At 41.3% G+C, this 17,104-nt stretch overlaps 1 protein-coding gene across 7 annotated transcripts in view; it reads left to right on the top strand.

Annotated features, from left to right (window-relative positions):
- The first annotated feature begins 11,025 nt into the window (after positions 1-11,025).
- The window catches only part of STXBP5L (syntaxin binding protein 5 like), a 188,510-nt gene continuing 182,431 nt past the window's right edge, over positions 11,026-17,104 (top strand). For all 7 annotated transcript variants that reach the window (XR_003989447.1, XM_030472014.1, XM_030472013.1 and 4 more), the window contains exon 1: positions 11,026-11,847. Coding sequence is in view for 6 of the 7 variants with exons in the window: in XM_030472014.1 (XP_030327874.1) it covers positions 11,650-11,847 (198 nt within the window). In the remaining variant the exon portion in view is untranslated. The remainder of the gene's footprint in view (positions 11,848-17,104) is intronic.

Here is a 17,104-nt window from a genome sequence, read left to right as displayed (position 1 = left end):
GCATGGCAGAAGAAGAAAGTGAGGCCCAAACAAGATGTTTCAAAAAACATCTGTGATGCAGCCAGAAAAAAAGCATGAGAGCGTCTAGCTTCAGGACGTCTGTATCTGTGACTAATGCCAGCAAAACCTACCATTCAGTATGTTTTTTGCTTTATGTTGCCAAAGCTTATTTAAAATTAATACAAGTAATATTTTTATCTCAGTATGATAGCAGGGATTGTAAATAGGGTGTTTTGTACTCAAAAGTGATTTCAATGTAGTATCAGAAAGAATGCGATAATGCGCCTTATCTACCTCCCAGTATTTTATGTGTAATTGTTCCTAGAAGTTGGAGAAACTTCAAAAGCATGTTGGGGTGACCTTAATTTAGCTATCTTTCCTGAAGTAAATGAGCACCTCTTCCAGGAACAATTTTGTGAGGAAGGATTCTCCCAGAGCTCAGCGAACAGTCTTAGGGGATTTCCTTGCTGGATGAGTCTAGTGTAGAGGCTGTGTGAGCAAATGCCTTAGAGGAAGCTAGAACAGAATAGCCGCTTAAGAAGATTAATGACTGGATTCTTTAAAAGCTACTTATAAGAGAGGTGATCTCTTACGCGTGAGTTAAAGACAATTAATTTAAATGGGTCAATTAGCCTTTCAAATACAACATGCATCCAGAGTTCAAGCTTTTATGTATTTACATCAGAAATTGTAAAATAAAGGGAGAGGGAAAACCTACTCGAATGATACAAGGCAGATGAAAAATATGAGTTGGTGAATAGGCAGAATACTTCCTTCTGCTTCCATGAGTCCCACACTCGTGAATAGGTACATGCTGAAGTGTTGGGTCCTGTCATGGGTGTACATCACAGCAACCGTCTGCATCTGCAGTGTCCTTTAGTGTAACAGAGCAAACTACAGAGAAGCAAAATGTGCAACCCAACACTGAAACAAAACCATTTCTTGAGTGGAAGAGTCAAATCCCAACTATGTGAGCAAAGAGTAGCATCAGAATATTAAAACCTTAAAATATTGAGGTTTTTCCTAAGGATGCAGCACAGATTGAATTCTAGCACAAATTCATGGAAAGAAAAGACAAATCTACCTTGATAGAATCAGCTTTGGTGAGCCTAAACTGAATGCAGTGATCAAAATACCAAGTGAGTCAGTTAAGTGATATATTTTAAAGAACACACTGATGAGAACTAGAAACCTTTGTTCTATCAGTCACCCGAAATGCATTTCCTTCCAAATGTGTCTAGAATCTGCACAAGCATCAGTATATGTAAATTCAGAGATGAAAGCAATAATTCATACTGGTAGGAAAACATAATGCATTCCTAGTATGAATGCCAATCATCCTCTATAGGTTATATTGCTGAGCAACGAATAGGAAGTGTATGTGCACCTGATCAAAACTGAACATTTCAGAAGGCACTCAATCCATAAAATGTCTGGGGAACGACATGTTCAAAATGAGAGAGAACTTGGGGTTTACACCTTGTCTGTAAACGCACAGCAGAAGCAAGGTAGAGCTGGGATTCTGTGCTCATGTTAACCATGAATGGAATGTTTAGACATGCCTCCCCCTGAGTTTTCAAGAAATGCTGGGCTTGTAAGGTCACAATCTGTACTGTCTGGGGGACAAAAGTAAGGAGCCTTTGATGAATCACCCAGACTCCTACAGTCCAGGCACCACTATGCAAACTTCAATACCTGATAGATTGGTATTTGCATCTGTTATACCTATTCACCTTCAAACCTGCCAAGAGGTGAAACAAATGACTAAAATACATGACAAATGAGTGAAAGGGAGCGTACTTTGTTTTGGGTGCATGTTATTTAATAACTGACAGATTCTTAGTGTTATCCTTTAGACCAGGATTTATTGTTTGAGTTACTTTACATAAATGAGAAAATAATTCTCAGAAATACAGAAAAATGAATTATATTATGAAGAAACTATCAAAATGTTCCATATGATTTATCAGTCTGAAAACTTTCCTAGCGCTGGAGCCAAAGATAAAACGTGATTTTCCTTGTGGATAGAGATGAGCACAATGTGACGTACGTGAGTGGGCTATGCAGTTATTTGCTAGTCACTTAGCAGAACAATAGAGAAAGATTCTTTAATTCTTTTCCTGGATTTGGGCAATAAAGCATGGCTTTATGACACAGATAGGATAAGCAAGCACATCGACCTGGTTTATCCCACCTTGAAGGCAGACTTAATTTTGCAATGTTGGAGCATGGTCTTTACCAGATAATTCAGAAAATCCTTCCTGCAGCTTCTTGGGAAACTCATTTGGTTCAGTGGTTATCACACAAAGCTTGAGACGCAGGACAGCTGTGTTTAATTCTCCACTGACAAAGGCATCAAACTGGCACCAAGGTTAGGACAGACTTTCACTGATAGTCTGGCTAATATTAAGCTCTCGCTCACACATAGACTTGCTAACTCACTAACTTAATCCTTCAGCCCAGTGAAGTGGCCAATAGCTCCTGCCCAAGCTTCAGAACCTGATGTGAATTAGGTTCAGAGGTGGAGCTTGGTGGCCACCTTGTCCCTTTCTTAACAAGATCATGGGACTTTCCCCATGCTTCAGTTCTGCAGGGCAGTTGCCTATCCTAGGACCTGTGCCACAGCCCCCTGCTTCTGCTTTCTGGGTTCTGCATCTCCCTTCTGTCACACAGATTGAAAGGTTCTCATGCTCATCCCTAAATGTCAGTTCAAACAGACCCTTCCTCATATTTAGATTCAGTCCTGCAGCAGAAGCACTGCTGTTGTAGTCTGGAGATAGATACATGGTATATGTGACAGGCTGGTCAGACTTTGGGGAACAGAAACAGGACCACCTAAGCAGGTAAGGTGAGGAGAACAGGTATCTTTCCCTACAGCAGAAATGAAAAACCTTGCTCAGTAAGAAGAAATGGAAACAGCCACCAGTGTGATGAGACAAGGAATCAGGGCATCCTGGCTCTTTCTTCATTTTTCCTTAGAAGAGAATATTCTCTGGTCAGCTTTTGCTTGAGATGCCTTATTGCAGGAGTACAGTGGAACAGGGCGCCTGGCACAACCGAGCTGCAGACTGTCTCTCAAAATGGAATAAACCTGAGTTCTCTGGGGTTTTTTAAATGAAGGAAGTGAAGATGGAGTTGAACAGACCTGAGCCACTGGCAAATCCCTCATAAAGGACAGGAGTGGAGGTCTGTGGCAGATATTTTGGACTGGTTTGAGTCAATGGGAAAACTTGAACGAGTATGTCAGGTTTAGAATATAGTTCTTGTACAAATAAAATGCAAGTAACATTTTGAAAAAATAATTTTTATCTTTTCAAAGCAAACACCTGTATTAATTTACACTTAGATATTTATTACAATGTATTTACGAATATTTTAACACTGGTTAAACTGGTTAAACTGGAAAACAAATGATTCCTGTCACCCTAAATAGAATATTGTTCTCATTATACACTGAAGAGTTAAGCTCAAATCCGGGCTCTGGTGGATAGTGGGCATTTTCATTTCCTTCAGCGCTTGAAGAAATAGCCATTTATAGGATTACACACAGCACACAAATTGCAGAGGGACAGGCTTACGTTCAGTGTTGTATTGTAGATCAGCACTGCACTAACTTAGCTGGAAAAGCACTCTGCAAATATCCATTACCTGAAGGATGCGGATGGGATAGCCCCTGAGACAATTCAATCCAAGCCAAGCCAATACAGGCACTACATACCAAATCCCTGTTTGATATATCACACTGGCACAAAGAAAATCCCTGCCTGAAAGACAAACCAAGGGCTGAGGAATAATACAGCTGTCATTCCCGGCATGAAGAAGCATTTTTTTTGACTTCCAGGACTGATTGGATTTTCCCTGCTAACATTTCTGCCAGACTTCCTTTCAATGAAGCGTTGAAACTAGGATGGAATATTTCATAGGATACTTGCAGAGGAGACAGAACCGTCCAATCTGCCTTCAATTTGTTCTTAAATGAAGATTAAAGGGGGAAAAAAAAGCATGATGGAGGGAGGGGGGAAGGAAGGCATAAGAGCCATTGCAGTGATCAAATTCACCCATGGGCTAGCTCAGCCTGATGTAATCCTTAAGACAGCTGATGTGGTGGTTTGCAGTCTTTCTGCAATGAAGGATCTGGCTGTGGTCAGGATGTGGCCCTGGTTTGGGGGATGGCTTAGGGGAGTGATGCCACAAAGTATTGGCTAGCTTTTTGTCACAGACTTCAAAAAAGGGTTGAAAGTCAGACTGCAGGTAGCGTTTCATCACTGGAGTCTTCTGTTGAGGCTGTTTGTTATGAAGTATTGCTTAGGCTAGAAGAGACAAGGGTATTGGTCTTGCAGGTCAATAGTAATGTATTTACAGAACATCTCAATTGTTAAATATGAAAGATGCAGACATAAACCTGAAAGCTTTTAATGACAGAAGGACTGAAATACTGAAATGTGGGCCCCATCTTCCCTTTGCTCTTCTCCTTCTCTCTCTTTGCTTTCATCTTTCCAACTCTTCTTTTATGCAAATATCTACACCAAATTAAAGGTTATCTATATGAAATGTCAGTCACCTGCTCTTGAACCAAGGTTACAGCTGGTCTAGACTTTTCTATGAAGACTTTTTTGCAGAGACCAAGGATGTGATATCTGATGTTTTGTGAACTGACACATTATATTTTTGGTTCCTATGATTCATCAAACTAGTTTGAGTGAATGAACCTTCTTACCCTATAATTTAAACTGAAGGATATTGAAGGGCAGCTGAAATTTTCCCCAGCTAAAAATCAGTCTCTTTTTCTGCGGCTATTGGAAGAAACCCCCCAAAAATACAAACTGTGCTGATGGCTTTTCTATAAAGCACATACAGACTCATTGAATTTATTCTTTTTTTTTTCCTAACTTCTTATGCTTTTATTTTATACTCTCTGGCAAGTGGAATATGAATTCAAAGATTATGTTTCAAACTTTCAAGACTGTGTGGGTTTGAACGCAACCAAGACAAGTAGCCCAGTCCTAACTGAGACCTTTGTTAGTGCAGAATCTAGTAAAACGAACTAACAATTTGGAATACATTAGCTGTCACTTCAAATGCCAGTGATAATTTGCAAAACACTCAGAGCAGTAATGGGAAACGTCAAATTTGTAGCAAAGCTGACAACAAAAAGAATATTCACTGTGAATTAGAGTCTTCCTGACTTGCTAAAGCTCTTACTGATTCTGCTTTAATAAAGGATCTTCTTCTCTCATGGGATTTAAATACAGTAGATTATCTAACATGCTCAACTAATGCTTTAAGTTCCTTATCTGAAAACTTATCCTTGATGACTTGGAAATCTGCAATCTCTTGCTAACGCGTCTGGGAGGGTGACTAGTCAGTTTGGTGTTCTGGCTACGTATCACCTGTGTAGGTACATATTTGGTCAAGGACCACTAGCCTTTCTTTCTGTTGAAAGGCTAGTCGCTATTCCATTTTCATAGTTGTCTTTTTTCTGAAAGCTGTTCTGAGAACTAATAACAACTGAGTTTGAAAAGGCATTGGTTCCTGCTCTTCTGCAGCTACTAGAGAAGATGAAAATGTTCCGAATGGAAAAAGCATCAGTGAAAATATTTCGAAAAAAACTTCAGAAAAGGTATGTATTGATCAAAAGTCAGACATAAGCTTGGTGGAAATTAAAAGTCCAGAGTAAGAAAATAACAACTCTCCTTTCTGACAGTCTGTGCCAGTTACTAAAAATATTTTAATGAACTATTACACCTTTAGATATATTTGATGTGCACAGGCTAGATCGCAAACCTGGGTCATTAGAAGTTCAAATAGCCTGGCTCACAGCAGGACCTGGGAAAGCCAGACTGTTTTGTCTAATCCTCTCCGAGGGGGTAAGAGGCGAAATGGGTAGCTAAGCTATGTGACAGACAGTGATCTATAGAACGAAGTGTAAAAAAAAGGCTCAAGAGGAAGAACTAGAAAACTGTGCATGGAATACAATGCAACCTGCCTGCAAAGAGAAGACCAGAAAGTCAGCCTGAGAACTACAATGAAGGCTGACAAGAAATCTGTGGCGACATGGTATATGGCATATATTAACTACCCTAGTATTCACCAAGCATCTTAGACCAGTTTTGTGTCCCAGGCAAGGCCCCACACCGTCATGACTAGAACTCAAGTTATCTTAATTAGACATCCAGAGTTTTGCATATTTGCTATAGTAAAGATACAGCAAGCAACTGCTGTGCAAATAGTAATCACTGAAGCTTTATCTCTTCTGTGGCTTCTGTTACAGCCTGTACCCCACAATCTGTTAGAAAAAGACCCCTGCTTCCAGAGCAAACAAATCTAGATTGAGTCCTACCTTAGCCTTGGGAGAACCCTCTGCAAGAAAAACGTTGTCCTACTGCAACAGGACAGTCTGTAAGACTAAATTCTATGCCCCTCATTGCTGTTTAGGTGGCTTGTGATAGTTCTTCACTGATATGCAGTCCTTCCTGGGTAAGGCATATATTTAGAATATAACTCAATAGGCCAACATCGTGATGAAGTTATATTGCATGCCTAAGCTGAATTAAGTTTAACAAAAGGGAGACTACCCTCATCTTTCTGTCCAGGCTTATAGCTCTTTTTTTTGCACTGGCTTTGGTGCTTGGCTGACCCTGTGCAGAGCTAATCCAGCTCACTAACCCAAGCAAAAACTATTGACTTTCCTGGGAAATTCTTTTACTGCTGAATGGCCAAGGGGCAAAAACCCTCAGGACTCAAGTGGATGCAGGACCTTCCTTTTCAACAGCAACAAGAACGGATCGCCTCAAGCTGTAACAGGTAACTCTCTACATGGGCTAATTTACATGTGTACTTGGCCCATTGTGCAAAATGGAGTTCTTATTACAAAATTACATTCTCAGATTTGTACAGACACATCCCACCTCGTCACAGCTTCTTCATTATGAAATCTGATCTCCGAGCGTGCAAAAAAGATCTAATTTTTAGGGTAAATATTTCTATCCTGTACTCATGAGAGGAAAAAAAAAAGTATTAATATTACATGAGGATGCTGAATTATTTTTCTAGCCATTGACACCTATGGAGGATGAAAATGGCACTACTGTTTTTCAGTCAGCAGTCTCTGTGGCATCTGAGTATCCAAAGAGCCTAAAACAGTAGGAGACTTCCAGACTTCTAATGTTAATTTTTAACAGCCCTCTGTACAGCTACAAATTTGAAGGGACAAAGGAAACCTCATGTTATTCCAAGAATCAAGCAGAATGACCAAGGTAATAACAGACCTGGCATCCTAAGTAAACCTAGACAAAACAGTGATGTTATGTGAATTAAAGCAGTCATGCTATGTGTGATTCAATCAATAAGGAGTTAAAGGGTAGGAATATAATGAAAGCAAGTCCACATGGCTTTATGGAAACAAGTCTTGACAAGCAGGCCTGACTTCAATTTTTGATGAGATTACAGGTTTGTTTGATCAAGGTAGCCACATGGATGTGATAGACTTGGACTTTCCTAATGAATTTGATTTAGCACTGCTTGACATTTTGATTAAAACATTAGGATTATATAGCCTTAATAAAACACATTAAATAGATTAAGATCTGGCTAATTGATAGAGTTCAGCAAGCTGTTCTAACCAGATACTCAGCACTGACTGGGGATATTTTTAGTGGGGCTCTGCAGGCAGGAACACTATGCTTGCTGCCATTTGATGTTCTGGAATTAGACAGAAACATGGATAGTATTGGCAAATGTCCTGAAGTCTAATGAGATGGGAAGCTATGGTAAGTCACAGTTTTGCCTGCATTGGCATATATGTGTTTCTGGTATTTGATTGTGTCCTTTCTCTTCAGTTCTGCACAAGCAGAGGTTCTCCTGCAGCGTACAGCTGCAAGGCTGTGGTCTAGTCAGCTGCTGGTGAGCATACAATGATCTCTCTCAAAGGTCATCAATCTTAACTACTGATTCATGTATTATCAAAAGGAGCAGTATGAATCATTTAAAAGGCGTGAACTGTGAAACCACCATTTATTGCACACTTCTACACATCTTTATTTAAACAACCAAGAGTATGAGCCTGAGATTAAAGTATGTTTGCAGCTTTACAAAGTCAGGATATTCTAGCCCACTGACTGAAGCAGAATTCGCTATAAAAAAAAAAAAACCCCAAAACCAAGAAAGCCAGATGAGGTAAGAAAAACACCCAAGAAAGAACTGACCAGAACACAAAGCATATACAACCTACTACTATCACTTTCTGGTCAGGCGATGTAAGCACATCTTTCCCGATTCTCCATTTTCTTGGTCAGCTCTTGAATCAGACTGAGGTTAGACAGCAATGAATTAACGTTAGCCTCCTTTGCTAGGTTGGATTCTGACCATCCTTTTTGTGTTACTACACATAGTAACAAGCTTACCTAAGCAAAAATCAAAATGAGAGTTCGTACTGGTTTTTATCATGTAGACTGTTAAAGATGCTCTCTTTCTCAGAAAAATCTTGCTAGCAAACTGTTACCCTTTTAACATTTGGTTTCAGTTTGACTTTGAAGAACAAGATGACTGCTAAACATAAAAGATGAAAACACTGAAGAATATACTCTCCTCTTACTGGATAGTAAGGATATTATTTTGGATAAAATACAGATTCGGATACCTATATCCCACAGTACATTGGGATGCCTTATTTCATTTGTTATACATCAATTTAACATCTAAAAATCTTTCCACATTTTCATCGTTTTACAAACTCTTTAAAACTCTTCGTGTCAAAACTGTGCAACCTCGGAAGCGTCCCACTAAACATCAATAACATCCCAAACACAGTGTAAAACAGCGACTGAATACATCACCTGTTTACCCTTTTTTTCTCCACTAAACAAAAAGTGTCTTTTTTTATGTCAAAACCAAACTGTTCCTTTTTCTTTTTTCCTTTTTTATTTTTTTCTAGCAACAAAACTTCTCACTCCTCACACCATTCAATGGGACTCCTTTCTGTGCATGCCATCACTGTTACTGAATTTTTCTACATCCTGCACCGTCCTGTCTCCCACCCCACCACTCATTTCCATCACTCTGCCTCTGCTCTGGACTTGCATTCATCTTCGAGCAAACTTTTCAGAAGGGACCTACATGCTTTACATGCACAAGTATTTTTACCAAAGTATTTTTCTCTGCTGGTGTTTTTAAAAAGGAGTGCTCAATGTTTTGTTGGGAAGTATCTGGTTTTGGGTTTTGTATTTTTCTACAAGTCTGTTTTGCTAGCACGTTGGCACTGTGAGGATCCTTGCCCTTTTGGATATTCTGATGTACTATCTAACCGTCAATACCCAGCTCCTCATACTGATTCTCTGAAAGATGAATGTTGGTGATATTACAAAAATGTATTAATCTTATTCCACTTCCAAAGGCTTTTTATCATTCTTCTAATTTTGGTCCTTCCTTTTCTTCAGTTGAAACTAACCATCTTATCTCTGTCCTCCCTAGAACTGTGGAACCATTACACTATCTTCTTCTAGCACCCTCGGACTCCTACTCTCTTTTTTTTGCACGTCTGTCCATGACATTTTCTTCATCTTAATTACTTCATTTTTAACCTCACACCATTTCAGTCAGTTCCAACCTTCGAACTACGTTGACAGCGCGGTGCCATGAGTCACTTTTAATAGCTCTCATTTGTTTCTGACCTGAATAACCTTTTTTAGAGAGTCTAGCGCACAGCTGTGCAGCACCGCGCTGCCGAGCCCGGAGCGCCGTCCCACGCCAACTTCGACCACTTTGGGGCCGGCGCGGGATCAACCATCGCACACATGGAAGGGCGGCAGTGGCTTTACTCCCCTCGGTATGGAAAAGGGGATTTGTACGCGGTACCAGAAGACGGGCTGGACACCGACCCGCACACGCTGCTCTGCGCCCCCTCGCCAGGGCCGCTACCTCCCATAACATTTTGGGTCTGTTTGGGTTTCCGCTCGGCGCGGAGGCTGAGAAACCAACTTCAGCTCTCTCCACCGACACGAACTAACGCGGGTTCCGACCCCCGCCGCCCTCCGCGCTCCGCCGCGGGGAGCTCTTCCCCCTCGCAGCGGCCACAGGCCTCCCGCCGCAGTGGGGCGGAGACACCTCCCGCCCGGCTGGGCTCAGGGGGCGGGGCATGTCGGAGGGAAGGCGCCTCACAGCTTCCCGAGGGGGGCGGGAAACTGCCGGTGCGGCTTTTCCCATTGGTGAGAGCGAGTGCCCATCTTTGCAGACCCCCCAATCAGATGCCGCGAATCACAGCGGCGGTCAAGCCGCACTGCCCCCCCCACAGTAGCAAGCGTCGGGATGAGGCTCCGCCCTCCTCCCCTCTCCGCCAATCACATCCACCAAACGACCTCAGCAACCAATCGGAACCTGTCCCCTGCTGTCAATCACTAACCTTAGTCCCGCCTCACCCGTGTGCCGTCTACTCCCACCTCAGCGGAGCTGAGGGAAGGGTTTGGGAGCCTGGCTCCGCGCTGGTGCGGCGGGCGGGGCGTGGAGGACGGAGGAGGAGGAGGAGAAGGGAAAAGGAGGAGGAGCTGCGGCTGCTGCCGGCTGAGGTTTCAGTACCGCGGAGAACGGCTGCGAGTGCTCCCGCTGCACCCGGCTGGGACCGCCGCCCTCCGCTCACCTGCCCCGCTCCGCTCTTCTCCTGCCCCGATCCTCTCAGCCCCTCTCCCGCGCTCCCACAGGCGCCCCCGGGGACCATTAGGAGCCGTCGCCTTAGAGCGAGTGGTTACCCCCCTGTCGCCGAGGGAGTCCGGTCCCCCTGGAACGGCCCCCGGGGGCACGGCGACGGCACAGGCTCGGTGACCGGCAGGGGAACTGGGAGCTGGGACCGGGAGGGCTTGAGGGGGTCCGTCACCTCAGGGACGGGACAAGTGGTCAACCCGGGACGGCCGCGCTGGCTTAGGGCTCGTTACCTCCGGTCGGTCCTCACGGGGCGGGTGGGTGGCGGGAAAGTGAGGGGCCCGCAGCGGGGCCGCCGCGCACCCTCCCGGCGGGAGCACGAGGGGGAGAGAGGAGGATCCAGCGCGGCAGCGGCTGGCGGCAGCGGCGGGGCGGGCACATCGCCGGGGAGCGGAGTCGCGGCTGCGGGCAGGGAGAGGGAGCCCGCTCCTCTGGAAGCCTGGAGGCAGAGGTACCCTGGCTGCAAGGGGCTTGAGGGGAGGAGGAAGTCGAATGTAGCCAAATCTTTGTAGTTCTGCTAAATAATCAAGTGCCGAAGGCAAACCTTAGGCAGGAAGGGTAGAGAGATGGAGCCTACTGTTTTGGATGCCGGCTTGAATTTTTTGTTTACTTTTCGGTTTTAACCACTGCTGAATGTGGATTTTGGGAGAGAACCGGATGGCGGTTGTTCCGTTGTTCCTTGTTTGAATTAAATCTTAGTTCTGCTGCTTGTGGATTATTTTTATTATTACTATTATTTATTTATTTTTTAAAAGGACCTTTCCAGGTAGCTGACAAAATGAAGCCTTTGTATTTTTCAATCAATTATACCTAATACTGACATTCTGTTGAGTACGAGAGACTTGTAAGTGCTGCCTCACTCAGAGGACCATTAAAGACTTTCTCTTTCGCTCCATGTAGCTGAATGTGTTACGACACATCTTTTCTCTCCCCCCCGATCTTCCGAAAGATTTTTCCAAAATGAAGAAATTTAATTTTCGCAAAGTTTTGGACGGTTTAACTGCCTCATCCCCTGGAGGAAGCAGTGGTGGTGGCAGTGGTGGTGGAAGCGGGGCTGGTGGAGGCTCCATGCACCCAGGAGGGACTGCAGGAGCTGCAGGGACGCCCAGAGATGAGATCCAGGAGACGCTCACTTCAGATTATTTCCAGATTTGTAAGGTAAGGACTGTAATTTATTCTATTTTTCTTTTACTATGGAAATACTAAAAGCTGTGTTGCGTGTGGGGGCAGTAATATGATGCCAATAAGCCTTTTACTTGAGAACTGCAGTGGTTGTATAAGGACTTCGGAATGAAAAGGCAGAGGTCTCTTCGATGTTTTTTTTTTCTTCCTGCTGCAGAGTTGGGGTGGTCAGTAAATTAATAAAAATCTTGATTTCAGCATTCAAGGCCAAATCGTAAGTCCATGCTTGGACTCCAAACTAGTAAGTAGATTGTGGGCAGGAAAGCAAATCAATTGGTGCTAGTACAGATAACATTTACAGGTCATTAGAAATTCAAAATTGTATTCACCTGCTTCCCCTCCTCACTCTTCTCATCCTCTCTTCATTTCCTTCCCCTTTTTAAGAAAAAGGCACGAACTAGAAATAAAAGACAATGCAGTGATTACTAAATGTGGCACTTCAATTATTTGTGAGGGACTGGATGTAGATTCAGGGTGGGTTTTTTTAGCCTTAGTACTGAAGATTATATGACAGCAAACTTAGTGGGGCAGCATAAATACCCGAAGTTGCCAAATTTGTTTGGCATTGGGTTTTATGTATTGGTTAGGTCCTTAAGTGGGAATTTTCTTGGAGTAGAAAACATATGATATCCCTGTGGGTTTTATGTTTTATATCAATTTTCTGCAACAAAGCTTTCAGTGGTGTTCCTTAAATGCACAAGTAAAGTCAGCACAAACTATTTGGTACTTCTGACCAACTCTGGAATATGAAAATTACACTTTTGGAATGAAGATCAAAAATGAAAGGAGAGATTATATGACAGTCCTCTGCTGTTATTTTTAACTTTGATGTTATTCTGTAGGCTTTACTAGAAGTTTTGTTTGCTTATTTGTTTTGCTTAAAAGGTTCAAACACAGAATTTTTAATTAGTGCAGTTTACCTTATTGAGGGTAAATAAGCTTCACCTATTCGGTATACTTTTATTAGCTAGATACCAATTGATTTCAAATTTAGGTTATGGCCAACTCGAGTGCATTCTTGTTTCTTTTTATGTTTTGGGGAGAAGGAAGAAATATAAACAATAAGACAAGCCTGTAAGACTGTGTGCAGGTCTGGTCTTTGTGAAACACACAGCTTTTCTCATCTTGGATATCGTGGTTCTAATTCTATTTGGTTTTCAGGTACAGCTAGTGTCAAAACTCTTGCACAGTTCAGGGGAAGAAGGGTGAGCCCCTATGACTTAACTGTCAGAGACCTTTGAAATAGGTTCTACATAATTCTAATTTCTGAAGGTTTTATACTACTTCACCATCCTGAACCAAAATAGGTTCAGGCCATTTGAGTCAAATTACTCGATAGTTTAATAGAGTGTCAGCGATCAGTGCATTAGAATCATACCTGTTTCCCAGGGTTGAATTTGACTGCTTTTGCTTATGTTCACAGTAATCTAACATTTTGTGAAACTCCAGGTGTTCAGTGCAGTGATTTGCCATTGTTGTCACTTCAGTGAAAATTCAGTAAAACAATGCAAATAATTAAGACACATTAAAATATCATTAAAAGGTCTGACATTCTGAGACTTTTAAGTAAGGCTAAAAACATAGTTCTCCATGTTTAAGTCATTTGATAGGGCCAAAGATCTGTATTTAGTATGATATATTTTTGGTTTGTATAGTATAGTTGCAAAAATAGGCAACATAAGATGAAAAGAAATTAGTTTTCTGCCTAATCTGATAGATGCACTTGGAAATAGATCTGGTAGATCTACTTGGTGTATAGGAATATGTCATTTTGAGAAGATTTCAGGGGACAGTATGTCTGTCTTAGGTCTCAGGTTAAAATGTTCTCAGCAAGGTAAATATTTGTATATAGGAAGGCTTTCGATTGCTTGCAGTAGCACTTGCTTACGAATGCATGGTACTGCAGAAGTCTACTCTGTAGTATACAAACCACCAGCTTCCTTTTTTCAAGGTACAGGAGTAAGCTAAAAGCAAACTTCCAAAATACTCGGTGATTATGTGCTCACAAAATACTGCAATGTTTATTCAACAGGCTCTTCTTAATCAGCTATACTGCAGTTTAATAACATTACAAGCATGTTTGAGTGAACCAACAGAACCCCACAGGCCCCCATCCTGCATTATGTACTATGCAAGTGTACTGGAGGCAGTGGGACTTGACGCAGGCGCAGCTTTCATCCTGCATGCTTCAGGGTGCAGGATCCAAGCCAGAATTTGTACCTCAATCAATTTGAATTAAATTAAAAATACAGCAAGGCACATATAATCCAAGCTTTGCCTTCCCTGAGCATTTGTTGTGTAGAATGTCTGGTGTTTTGATTGTGGATTTTCATGTTAAGTTACATAAGTTATATAGGCTGCATATTTCAGGATCCATGATCTGTGATCCTGCTGCACACAGAACTGAGTAAAGCTAATGGCAGTTTTGGTTTGTTATGATCTGCAGGATCAAGGCAGATGGGCTCACAGTCTAGCACCCCAAACTTGTTTTTCTTTCTTTGCTGATTATAAAATCTTCATTTAGATATGAAACATAAAAGCTGACTCATACTTAAGAATTACCCTGCAGTTTTTATTTAAATAAATTGCCTTTCTGAAGTTTGTGGGAGGTCTGCTTGGCTAAAATCACAGATCCAGCCCTCTACCAGAACACTTTTTATTGGTAACGCACCTGATTTCATTAGTAACACACCTGAAAGCTGTCTCTCCATTTTGTGATGTTTTTAGGATGCTTATTATCACAGTGTCTTTCTGAGATACAGGTTCAGAACTTAATAAAAGTAAATCGAATATTTGATTTTACACTGAGATGTTTACAATAACTTATTTTGGCATTTCTATTGAAATCGTTAATGTAATCTTCCGTATTGAAAGTCTAAAGATGAAATATTGTTGAAACTATTACATATGAAATAACTATGGCCTTTTTTAAGCATGATAAATCTATATGTTGGTCACTGTACTAACGAATCAGTGGCACCCTTTTCAAAGGATTCATGTAATGTCAAATTTAGTCAGAACTGTATTTTGTGATATCAAGAAGCTCAGGTATAGTTTATCTAGTATCTAGGGCTGGGATTTGGGTATCCAAGTGGAAATCATGCAAGTATTGATTATAGTTCACATTAATTAAGTTGAATATGTCAGATAGCAGCATCATGCCGAAAACTAGGCATGATCCAGTAGAATATGTTAGTAAAGCATATGTTAATTTTAATGGGGATAGACCTAATTTCCCTGGGTTTACTCCTTTGTATTTTCCCACTGTATATATGTTGGCAATGATTTTTTTTTAGGCTCACCTGTGTTTGTCCATAGCATTTAGAAACTAAAATACAGCACTGGGGAGAGATCTGCTATTAATATGGGAAGTGGGAAAATCACAATTAGGATGTTGTAAATTATTTGAGTAGAACTTTGAACAGAAAGAAGATCAAAGGAGAAAGCAGTGTTTTTATTACTTTTGCAGAAGCATGACTGTTAGGGGATGGTGCAGTTGGGAAAAACTGAGTAAGAATGAAGATGTACATATTTTGAACAGAAAGTGCATATTCTTCATGAAAATAAGTCTCCCACAGAAAACTACTTGAGCTTTTCTTGAAGAACAATCATGGGGTTGAATTTGTAGAGCATGATGTTAATAACTGTGCAGAAAATGTTTGAAATCAAGACCTCAGTTTAGAGCCCAGGAACGGTTGCACTTTAGTAGATGTACAGTTAATCTAGAATGTTTTCTTTAGCAACCGGATACCCTAGAAAAGGTTTAAGAACAGCTGAACTGATCATCTTCTCACAGAGTTATTCCCCAAACGCTGATGGTTACAGGCTGCCTTTAATCCCTGAAGCATGAGATTTGTGTTCTGTCCAAAACTGGTCTTTAGTGTCAATTACTGGGTAGTCTTGCTATCTAATAAACCTCCCTTTGAATCTTGCTGTATCATTCACACCGATAGTATAGTCATAGTTTCAGTAGGCACATTGCCGCATCTTTGTACAAAACCCATGCAGGCCAGAATAGTGTTAGGTTTTTGTTGAACCTGGTATGGAAGCCCATGGCCCATTAACTGTGCTTTCCTTACCCTCCTTATCTTTGACAAAAAAAGGCCCTCAGTAGTCAATTTAAATAACTTCAGGAGGCCTGTATGGATGAACAAGGAAGTTGTGGCTGCCCCATCCCTGGCAGTGTTCAAGGCCAGGTTGGACGGGGCTTGGAGCAACGTGCTCTAGTGGAAAGGTGTCGCTGCCTGTGGCAGGGGATTGGAACTGGATGATCTTTAACCCCCTTTCCAACACAAACCATTCTATGATTCTATCTGGATTTCTTATGAGGTGGTCTTAAATTTTAATTCCCAGTGTTTATAGATGGTAATACTTTATTTTTTTGACCAATGAAGGTGAACATTTAGTCACTTGTACTTGACAGCAGTCGAGGAGGTACTTTAACTGCAGATGCATCATGACACTACAGTTCAATTAGAATAGAAGGTGAATTTTGGAATGACAGTTTAAGAACAATTCTGTGATAGCACATAGTTCTATAATAATAATAAAATCTTTGTTATAAGCTATTCGTAGTGGTTTAGTTAGCCTCAGCTGTTTAGTTCATCTATGTTGCTTCCTTAGTAAGGTTATTCAGGGGAAAAAGAAGTGTGTGAAGTGCTACATTTCAGAGAAAACCCATGTTAAAAAAAAGTATTAACCCTTACTTGTAGGTGCTCAGACTTCATTTAAAGGTAAATGAACAGAGTTACGTTAGTGGTAAATAAGATAATATTGGAAGGATTTTTCCTATATGCTACAGTTTGGATCTAATGCTAGGTGCAAATCCTCTTCTCTTTAAAGCTAGAGAGGTGTAAATGGCACTTCTGTAATTAGATGATAGTAATTTTATGAAATGTGTGATAACTATAACATATTTTTCTTTTTTAAATGTTTGCTTTAATTACAACCCGGACTCTTCAGTGGTGAAGAGCACAGCATGTTAAAAGCTTCTTCGAGAACTTGGAAGATTTGAAGCAACCTATAGTGGTATAAGTGGACTCTCTTGTTTTGTTTTTTGCAAATACCTATCTTTTTGCATCACTATGATCGTTAATCAAATATTAATCCTAAATGCATTAATGTAGACCCTGCATGGCCAACACATGCAATTACAGCTTCAAAACCATTTTAAGACTTTTAAGGTTGCAAAACAAAGCACTCAAAAGTTCCAGATTTCTGGAATTAAATTTAC

This window comes from Strigops habroptila, chromosome 2, assembly GCF_004027225.2.
Source record: "Strigops habroptila isolate Jane chromosome 2, bStrHab1.2.pri, whole genome shotgun sequence".
NCBI classification, from domain to species: domain Eukaryota; kingdom Metazoa; phylum Chordata; class Aves; order Psittaciformes; family Psittacidae; genus Strigops; species Strigops habroptila.
The sequence above is the reverse complement of the archived record's forward strand: the minus strand, read 5'-3'. Positions and strand labels throughout refer to the sequence as shown.